Source organism: Parasteatoda tepidariorum, chromosome 10 (genome assembly GCF_043381705.1).
Source record: "Parasteatoda tepidariorum isolate YZ-2023 chromosome 10, CAS_Ptep_4.0, whole genome shotgun sequence".
Taxonomy (NCBI): domain Eukaryota; kingdom Metazoa; phylum Arthropoda; class Arachnida; order Araneae; family Theridiidae; genus Parasteatoda; species Parasteatoda tepidariorum.
In genome coordinates this window covers 11,802,346-11,813,741 of record NC_092213.1, presented here as the reverse complement: position 1 = coordinate 11,813,741, position 11,396 = coordinate 11,802,346, and the positions used below count along the sequence as shown (strand labels likewise).

The window sequence follows — 11,396 nt, the reverse complement described above, 5'->3', positions numbered from 1 at the left end:
GGGATTCTACATTTAACTCAACTTATTGTTATAAAAGAATATGTAGATAAAAAAGTCTCGATATATGCTTTCATTCAATCGAGCATTTATGCTCGATATATGCTCGATTTATGATTTCTGAATAATTAAAGTTAAAACTGAACTTTTTAAAATAAAGTATTTATAGTGTCATTTTCGCCAACTAGTAAAACATTTTTATAAGTTTGAACTGGTATTTGCTTAATATAATGGCCAAGAAAGTTTTTTGAAACTATGTTTATGAACGGAAATGATGTGTTAATTACGTAAAGTTTGAAAGCTAATAACCAGAAAAAGTCTAACTTATTTTTACAAAGAGAAAGATGCAAAGTTATCATAATATCTTTGCTTGCGATCTCCGAGATCTGTGGACGTCATGAGGAGGGAAATCGTAGCTTCAGCTCTAAGAGTGGAGTGAACTAGCCCTTCTATTCTCTTTAGCCCGATTTTTTGCCCGATCTCTTTAGCTCTGATTTTTCTGATATAAAATTTAATTCAAACTTAAACAAAAAATATAATTGCAAATTTATTTAAAATAGCTTTATCATTCAGAACTGGTAAATTTGTTTCTATTCTGTTGTCTTCTCTGTATTTACTCTAATTTTTCTTTCTTTCATTTTTTCGTTTTTTCTAGTCATTTTTTTTAAAATTAATAAAACGCTGTGATGATTTTTTCTTCCTTAAGCGATTTAAAAATTTTAAAAGCTGCAACCTTGAATATTTTTATATGAATGAAACAGAAAAAAATCTCAAGGACTGAAAAAAATAATGCAAGTGCAAATTTACAACTATTTCTCCCGATTTCAATAAGTAAATAAATAAAAAAAAATTCTAAATAGTTATTGAAAAATATTTTTCACATGTAGAATTAAGGGGTCCAGAATTTTGACAGGTTTCTTGACCAAACTATTGGGACCATATTTTCCAGATTGCGGCTTCCCCATACATTTTGAGAGTCAGGAATACAATCCAATTGTAGAAAGGCATGTTTATTCAGAGAAAGCACTTTTTTGTGTCTAATTTCTTAATTTGATATACCGTCTGCACTAATTACTCAGCATATTTAAGGTTAAACAATAGAGCTATTAAAAGATAGTCTTCATACACCGAAGAGCCATTACATTATGACCACCCTCCATCTATAACAATGGGCTCGCCCAGGTTTTCATGGTTTCTTGCCCTGGAACAATGTTTTCATGGGGCACATTAGGACTCATAATCCTCATAGAATAGTCCCTGACGTCTGTAAGCTACTTAAACATAGTTGCAGACCAGGTTCACCCATTCGTGGCAACAGTTTTGGAGGATGGTGTTTACCAACAGGATAATGCACCATGTCATAAGGGTCGAATCGTCATGGATTGGCTCGAGGAACATTCCAGTGACTTTCAAGTCATGTCTTGGCCCCCAAATTCACCTGACCTTAATCCAATGGAGCATTTGTAGTTCTACTTGGAAAACCAAATTCGTGCTGCCACGCTACCCCCTCGCAATGTGAGGGAATTGCAGGACCAGTTGGTGAGCGCTTGGTACCAGATACCTCAGACTGACTACCTATCAGCACCTTGTGGAATCGATGCCACGACGGGTGCTAGCAGTTTTGAGGGCTAAAGGTGGTCCTACATTTTATTAGCAGGGTGGTCATAATGTAATGGCTCTTCGGTGTATATGAAAATCCAATCATTAGATCGAAAGTTGTCCAAGTTGTTTCTTTTCTTTTCTTTTTTTTTACGATATAATAATAACGTTAAGCGATATAATTCTAATCTTATTTAAAAAAAAAAAAAAGAAGAAAGAAAATTCGCACTAGAGACCTTTTCCCAATATACTTACAAAGTTTATGCGTTACAAAGTTTTAAACACGTTTTTCTCGAAATTTAAAATTTGACCAAAACAGTCCTTGTAGTATTATTATTTATATTCTCTCTTTCATTATGTTATTGTGTTAGGCTTTAATAATCCTGTATTCCAGTAATCTATAAAATAAAATAAAAAAAAAGGCTTATGGAACTACGCAAAATTGGTTCATTTAGATAGATAATTTTTGTTTTGTTTTGTTTATTTCAACTAATAACCTAAAAACCTATTTTAATGAAACAGTGTAATGCAGACACAAAAGGTAATTCATGATGAAAATAAGATCTTTCCCGGACTTACATCATTTTCTATAGAGGCGGAAATTTTTTATTCCATCGGAAATCTCCCAAAAAATATTCAAAAAATGCAGTTTCATATCTTTAAATTACATTTATCTTAAATATTTATAAAGAGAGAGAAAGAGAAAGATAAGCTTATTTTAAGCGATAACCACCTGCTAAGAATGTTACTGATATCAGCAGATTGCGTCATTTTGGCATTTTTGTTCATTTGCAAATCAGGATGAATTGGGATTTTTTTTTTCACCCTGAATTTCATCTGTCTTTTTTGCAAATAATGTTTTACATAATAGTACTTATAATACACAATGTCATATAAAATAAATATTTAAGATTATATTCAGATCCGATTAAGTTGAAATTTCATTGGATGATCCGCTTCTTAAAATAAAAAATACTAACGATTCGATTATAAAACAATCCTATTATACTTATTGTTGTTTCTAATGCCACTTGCCAATACCAGCAACCTTGCTTGGTGATACCAAGCGAATTTAAGGCAGAGGATGTGTTTCCAGTTTTTAAGTGGCGCCAACTATGTCCAACAATACTTCAGCCTCACACACGTCACAGTCCGTTTAAAGGGCGGACCCAATTATACATTCATTCATCCATCCACAGCTCGAAATTTTGACCAGAGCCAGAGAACGATCAATTACCCATTCAGTACCTCCAGAGGTATGGAGGACTTTGTGATCCGACAGATTTAGCGTGCACCAGTCATCATTTACTACACGGGGACTATTCGGTTCGCAGTGATCCAATTCGCTACCTCTTGGACATCGGCCCAACATTCTACCAACCAGGTTATCGTGGCCCTATTATACATACAAAATGTTTATGGGCACGTAGTCACAAAACCAATAAAATTCCTTTTTTTGTATTGGCAACGAAGAGACGGATGGAAAATTAAAATGATTGCACATTAAAGCAAGTGTGCAGGCATAAGAATAAAAAGAAAACATCTAATAGATATTTCAAATTTAAGCGTAAATGATTTCCAATAAAATAAATTATTGTCTTTTCAATGACTAACAATAAAACTCACAGAAAAGATGAACTTTTGATTAAATTTGTCTTGACTTAACTAAATCAAATATTATCCATCATCAGATTTATGTCGTTCTTTCTAGGATAAGATCCGTTAATTCAGTAACTATTGTGTCTCCAAATTCCCAAATTTCGATTTTTGTATATAGGTAAATTTTTTTAAATTTTAAGATAGCCCATTTTTACGATACTTATATCGTGATGCTCATCGATTGAATTTAAATTGTTTTAATGACGAACTACTACCCCCAATTTTACCTAATTTTTTTTTTACTGGGGTTGTTTTGTTTTCGTTTTCTAATATTTTTCTCTGGCTTCTTATACATTTTACGAGTTCGCGTTAAATGACTTTAAATTGTTATGTCACTAAACACTAAAATTTACAATTCTGTGTAGGAAAATTTTTATGAATTATTTATTAAAAAAGTAATTTCCAAGAAGTATTGAAGTCCGTACATAAAAATTAATTTCCTCAAATAAATAATAGCCAAACCTGGGACGAAAATTTGTATTACTTAAAAAATTATTTGGGATGAAACTTGTCCGAAAAGTAGAGATACAACGCTTAAATATGAATCGATACTAGTTTATTGCATATTTTACTTACACCCTGGTCTCTTGGCTTTCCCCTAGCTGTTGTTTCGGCATTTTCACAGACAAATAAATAAGGATAAATAAGTAGGATAAATAAATAAGGCATTAAAGTAAATGTAGTAAGGAGGAGATAAGTAAATACAGCAATGTGGGATAAATAAATGAAGCTATAAGGTAATAATTAAAAGCAATGATGGAACATGTAAAGGAAGCAATGAGGGAATAAGTAAAAGAAGTATGAGGGAATAAGTAAATGCTGCGATGAGGGAATAAGTAAATGAAACTATAAGGGAATAAGTAAATGCAGCAATGTGGTAAAAAAACGAAACAATTAGGTAATAAGTAAAAGCAATGAGAGAACATTATATGAAGCAAAGAGGGAAGAAGAAAAAGAAACTATAAGGAAATAAGTAAATGCAGCAATGTGGGATAAGTAAATGGAGCAATGAGGTAATAAGTAAAAGCAATAAGGGGACAGGTAAATGAAGCAAAGAAGAGATAAGTAAAAGCAGCGATGTCGTATAAGTAAAAGAAGCAATAAGGTAATAAGTAAAAGCAATGAGAGAACATGTAAATCAAGCAATCAGAACATAACTAAATGAAGCTATGAGGGAAAAAGTAAATGCAGCAATGTGGAATAAGTAAATGGAGCAATAAGTAAAAACTATGAGAGAAAAAGTAAATCAAGAAATGAGAGAATAAGTAAATGCAGAAATGTGATAACATATAAATGAAGCAATGAGGTAATAAGTAAAAGCAATAAGGGGACAGGTAAATGAAGCAAAGAAGAGATAAGTAAAAGCAGCGATGTCGTATAAGTAAAAGAAGCAATAAGGTAATAAGTAAAAGCAATGAGAGAACATGTAAATCAAGCAATCAGAACATAACTAAATGAAGCTATGAGGGAAAAAATAAATCAAGAAATGAGAGAATAAGTAAATGCAGATATGTGATAACATATAAATGAAGCAATGAGGAAATAAGTAAAAGCAGTAACGCTGAAACATGTAAATGAAGTAACAGCGGAATCGAATAAGTAAATACAGTATAACGGGAATAAGTAAATCGAACTATGAAGAAATAAATAAATAAGCAATGAAAAAATATTAATCATTAAATGAGTTGACTTAAACAAATGATTGAACGAAAGATTATATTCTTCATACGTGCTATATGAATAAAAAATATGTTTGTTTTTTTATTTCAATGTCAGAAAATTCCGCGCTCATCGAGAAATATTCGAAGGAATTTCATTGTTCTGTGACACTTATCCCTTTTTTTTTTCATCCCCCACAAATTTTTTTTTCACTAGATAGTGTCATACACAGCAAACAATGTTCGTTAAGTTACGAAAGTAATATAAATCAAATATTTTTCTTCAAACAGTTCTTTTCAGAGAAAGTATAACCACGAAAAAAAATTAGAAACTTCACGGTTTTCCATCATAAACTCACGAAAGAAAAGAACGAAATCAGCAGATTTCCCACTTTTCAAAATCACATTATGAATCTGTTTGAATCGGTAGGTTGCCGCATATAATTATCACGTTTAACTTCTCCAAACGCCGTCTGCACCATGGGGCAGTAATTCCTATTTATTTTCCAAATCCACGACTTTTGTAGCATGTTATGACACCTTTGCTGTAAGAAGTCGGCACCTAGAATGAGGAGGAAAATTATTTTTTCTTTCTTTTAGTTCTTTAGAGAGCATAAATATTTTTAGCGCCTTTACGTCCGACGGATGAAATAGGGGGGTAGGAGTAAGACAGACTTCTAAATTGGAAGATTAAAAACCACCCAGTGTGCCTCGTCTTTCAACTAGGGATTAAGTTGTTACGGATTAAAAGGAAATTAATGTGTCCCTGTTAGATTTTCTTCTTGCTGAAAAAGAAAAGAAAAAAAAGAGTCATTTTTTATGGTCACTTGAAAAATGAGACACGAACAGATAAGCATGACTTTTTTTATGACATAGAGAAATTAGAAAAATTGTTTCTAAGCAAGTGATACAATGTTAAAAAATTTTAATTTTGTACAAAAATTAAAACTACTTATTAACCGAACTTTAATTACCTATGCACGATGCAAAAACAGACACATACAACACATGTGTTCGCAGAATGTACAATACGAGGGTGTTACGCATTCACCACCCTTAATGCTTATTTTTAAAATCCTGATCAAAAGAAGTTAAATGCGATTTTGTGGTTTCCAATGACACTTGATCGAGCCAAGCTCGCCAATCATTGACCTTTTAGCAGTTTAGGACAGGAAGATGGGCCTTTAGTTTGACAAGAAAGCGCCGAAGGAGGGAAATGAGCTCCTTTGAGCTTAGCACCCCCCCACGTCTCAAAACCCCCACGGATAGATGGCAGCACCACTCATTCGTGAGGCCACCTCCTCACTTTAAACATAGATCTAAAGGCGAAGGCAATTTTCTACAGATTACAGCACCCATGGTACTGCTCAGCGACAAATCGCAGGTAATTTTGATTCCACAGATTTTACGGGCACGTACATCGCATGTACTCGCTGGGTCTTAGCGGAGTCATGGTTCAATAACAGCCCTATCTGAACCGGAGTTCAATTGTCAACTGGAGTACCGCAGCCCTAGTTATGGCTGTTTTTCGAAGGTGTTGTGGTCGCATGAAATTATGCATTTTTGCGAATAATATTCTATTTTCATAACTGATGTGAGTTTGCAACAGTTAGTCATGACTATTTGTTCAAGTTTAGTCAATCTTTAGCCAGCACCCTTTATGCTTATTCCGGTAATGACGCAAAATGAAGAAAAGCCACAGTTTTCAGAAAATGAAAAGTGTTTGAAGTCTAATTTTTTAATATTTAAAAACTTACTCCACTGCTGCATTATCTAGGCTCATAAAAATTTGCAAGAGAAAAAAAAGGGTGAGCAAGACAGTGATTTCGATAATTTTCATCGGCCTCGAAAAATGTCGCATAATTGACGATTTTTAAAAAAGCTTAATAACTTTCAAAATATTTTAGTTGTTAGCCCGTTCTAAAGCGCAGATAATTCTTTACAAACAGGATGGCATATACAGTTTAATTTTGTAATTTTGCTTCAAGACACTTAAACTGCGGCTTCTTTATTTTCCTTGGCGAAAGAGCTTCGAAAAATCTTGTTAATGCTATTTTTCGCAGCTCTGTCGCCAAAGTAAATTAAAAAGCCATAGTTTAAGTGCCTTTCACTTAAAGCAATGCGATTATTTTAAACTCTTGCGACGAAGAATTATATGGTCTTTAGAACAAACAAATAACTTGAACATTTTAAGAGTTATTAAACTTTCTTAATCGCCAATTTGGCGACATTTTTTCACCCAGATGAAAATTATCAAAATCACTACCGTATTATCATTTTTTGCAAACTTTTATAAGCCCAGGTAATGTCTCATTGGAGTAAGCTTTTAATTAGACCACAAACGCTTTTCATTTTCACAGAACTTGGGCTGTTCTCCACATTGACGTTTTGCACCGTTTTCAAAGTATGCGGTGACAGCGCTGTCTTTACATAGGCTAAACTTGACCTATCAGTCCTGAGTAACAGTTGCAAACTCACAGCAGTTACAAAAATAGCATATTATTCCCCCAAAAAGTATCATTTTATATTACGACGGATTGTTCGAAAAACAATCTTAGGTAACGAAACTGGGAATGTAACATTCGATATAGCAATCCTGATTTCCACCCAACTTGGAGGGGTGGTTGGTGAACCTCTCATACACGTTGAGCACAAGTGTCAAGTCGGTAGATTAATGTGGTTATCCGAAAACATCTCTCTTGTAAAATTGGTTTTTGTAGTGCGTTCGAAAAATGACTGACATTAATGGAGCGCAACGGTGTGCTATCAGATTTTGAAACAGAATACTAAAACTTTTGCAAAGTTAAAGCAGGCCGATAGAAACAGTGCTTCGCCTAGGTTTTTCGGTGGCTGGTGGGATTTTTCAGAGGGAGGAGAGTCGAGAGAAGATGAATCATGCAGCCAAAGGACTTCATCTGCAAGAAGCGATAGCGATATTGAAAAAGTCCTGGATCTTTAGTTTTTAGATCACTTATTGACGGTTGGAATGATCCGGGAATAATTGAAAGGGTATGACATCATCAGATTTTGAAAAATGAATTGGATCGTAGGTGGGACCAAACAACGAGAACGATGTGCCTTGCCACACAGCAATATCGATAAATGTGCTTCAGGCTAATCATAAACGCATTCCAGTAGCACCTCTTAACCTCTTCAATCACTGGACTTTAGTGTTATTCATCTTGTTCTCTTCTCTTTTTTTGGACACTGAAAAACATTTAAAAGATTCTAACTGACCTGATGATGGCTGATCCAGATCTTGTACTGCTGCGAGGATAGAAAAAAAAATTGTCACCAACGTTGTATAGTTTCCCAAGGGAAATATTTCAAAGAAGGCTCTATTGAATTGCAATTATATTCAAATAAAACATATTTAAAAACTCAATATCATTTCTGAATCATTTTCATACCTTGTAGATCTCACAAATTATTATTTGAGAGGAGGAGGGGCTAAAATGTTATCGAAATCTAACGTATCATTAAAGAGAAAAGTGGGTGTGAAAACGTCAAAACGCAGACCCAAGAAAGTCAAAAGAAGTGCTGGCAAAGAAAGTAACGAGACTAGAGTTAAAGAGAATATAAAATTTCTGTTCTTGTAAAATCATGTACAAGAAATGTACAGACGCATCACAAATGGTAACACCCATTATGTCCCGGTCACTGGCGAGCCTTCACCAAACCCTGGAAAAGGTCCCCGAGATTCGTTGAGAGTCGAGTTCAAGATACTGTCCACTCCTCTCGACTAAAAGCCTGGGGATGTCTGCTGCCCTGGATACGACTGAAACCATTTCTGATAACTTAGAGAAATGACATGTGATTTCCAATCTAAACTTAGTGGGTAACTTCATATCCCTTTTTTGAGTGACTTATCTTAGTTACCACAGTAACCCCCACCACGCGATTCTGATGTCTGGAAGAATTCTCGATAGAGCTGAACAGTAGATCTAAAATGTTAGCCCCCTTTTCCGATTCGTCGGTCGATCCTCATCCAACTAGTTTTCGATAAGGAGGAGTCTCTGTTTCTGTTTTTATAACCTTACAATCTCACAATCTATATCATAGAGTTGAAATAGTAGGTCTATGATCTATATGCTTCATCAAGTAATCGAACTGTGCTGTTTCATGTTTTTTTCATACTGTCTTCTAAACAAGAAAATAATTAAGTAGACTTCTTGTGAGTTCTCATAAATGTAATGTTTTAACTTTATTACTGAACAGAGCACACTCTATATATAAAACATTTGAAATAAGCAACAAAAGTTCATAATGTTACAGAAACATTTTAATTTACTTACTAAACTGTAGAAAGTCCTATTAAATTTTCAAAAAAATTTACTTTGGTTTCTGAGGTATCCTTTTAACATTACTTTAAAACATATTTTTATTCAACCCGTTTCCTTAATTTAACTTTTTAATGGCATATAGTTTACCCTTTTATAACTGCTCGCATTAAGCCAATCTAATTATCTAGTTATGATAGATATTTGTTTCCAATTACAAATTACGTCTAATCTTCTGTTAAGAGATGTAATTCGAAATTAAAATTGAATAAATACGTGCAATCAGTTATCTAATTTTTGCTTTTTTTCCAACAACAAACTAAGTCTAGTCCGGAAAAACACATTTTTAATTAAACTAGGAATAAAATTAAAATAAATCCACGCAATCAGTTATCTAATTTTTGGTTGTTTGTCTTGTTACTTTGTTTGTTGTTATTTATTGTTCCTTTGTTTCCAACAACAAACTATGACTAGTTTTAAGCAAAAACAAATCTTTTTTAAATAGAGTTAGAATAAAATCTAGTCAATTGCATGGACTCAACCTATTAATCGTGGCATAGTTTTTTTTCTAAGAAACTATGCCTAATCTTTCGTATAGTTTCAAATGAAAATTAAAACGAAATTGAACGGGTGCAATCACATATCTAATTATTAAAAACTTTTTGTTCCCTGTAACAAAATAATTATAATCCTTAAAAACACGTTGTTTCAAATAAAAATTGAAATCAAAATATACTGAATGCGTGCAATCAGTCAATCTAATTAAAGCGTGTTTTTGTACCCAGAACAAACTACTTTTGGTCGACTGTAAAAACACATTTCAACTAAAAAATAGCTGGAATCAACTTAAATTGAATGCGCTCAATCAACCATCTATTTATGGCATAACAAACAACGTTTAGTCACTCGTAAAACAACTTTTCAAATAAAAAGTGAAATTAAATTTGCTATCAACCATCTAATTATGAAGTTATTAAGTACGTTTTGTCAGATGAAAAAAAAATAGATAAAAAAAGCACGTCAGCTAAAAGCTGAAAATAAATAAAATTTATTGTGCGTCAACAGTTACCTAATTATGACATATTTTTGATTCTAACAAATTGAGGTCTAGTTTTCAATAAAATATATTTCAACTGAAAATTAATTTGTATCTAAATTTAAACGCGTGATCAGCTACCTAATTATAACACGCTTGTCCTCATAGCAAACTATGTATTGTCAACTGTAAAACCACATTTCACCATAAACCTGAAATTAAATTGACTGAAAGTAATCAGCCATTAAATTAAGGCTTTTAACCCATATAATAACCTAGTAACAAAGCATATTTTTATTTAAGGACACATAGTTTCGATTAAAAATTAAAATTCAATTAATTTGAGCGAATACAACCTACTATGGCATTATGACATTTTTTAAGTCTTTCGTTAAAACACGCAACTTCACCTGAAATCCGAAATTAAATTGAAGCCGGCTGTAAAAAAGCACATTTCAACTAAAAACTGAAATTAAATGAAATTGACTGAGCGCAATCATCTGCCTAATTATTGTTTTATGCATTCAGTAGGCTGTAAAACCATATTTCAACTAAAAACTGAAACTAAACGAAATTGACTGAGTGCAATCAGTTACCTAATTATGACATATTTTTATGCCCCTATAACAAAGTAGGTCTAGTCGTCCGTAAAAACACATTATTTCAACTAAAAATTGAAATGAAATACCACCAAGTGGGTCACCCCAGATAGGTCTTTCTCTCGTGATAGGATAAGCTAATAAAAGTAGGAAAGGAAAGAAAAAAAAAGATTTGAAGAAAATACCACCCAGAACACAGGATATTCGCAACCATTTACAGATCATAAAAAGAGTTGCCTATCTTTTGCCCTTTTGCCTTTTTATGGCAACGATAATGCGACAATCGCTTCTGCTTCGTATCATTAAATCGGACCGTGTTACATAAATCTCCATATCGAGATCATTTGAGCGATACATTTACCATTAAGCAAATGGATGTGTATTTGATGGAATATTATTTATTATTTAACCGGAAGCTATACTTTGAGAAGGCTATAATAACAGACAAAATGGTCTGATAATTTCCAGAAGAAATATCATGGCATTAATTAACTAAAAAAAAAATGCATCAAATTGATAGGGTAACTGTAAATATTTGAAGTAGTTTTGCAATTGTACTTGCTTAATT

At 33.0% G+C, this 11,396-nt stretch overlaps 1 protein-coding gene across 1 annotated transcript in view; it reads left to right on the top strand.

Moving 5' to 3' along the window:
• The window catches only part of LOC122269718 (uncharacterized), a 37,034-nt gene extending 35,405 nt beyond the window's left edge, over window positions 1-1,629 (top strand). Inside the window, exon 7 of the mRNA XM_043044105.2 lies at window positions 1,465-1,629. Within this exon, the coding sequence (XP_042900039.2) occupies window positions 1,465-1,629 (165 nt within the window). The remainder of the gene's footprint in view (window positions 1-1,464) is intronic.
• The last annotated feature ends 9,767 nt before the right edge of the window (window positions 1,630-11,396 follow it).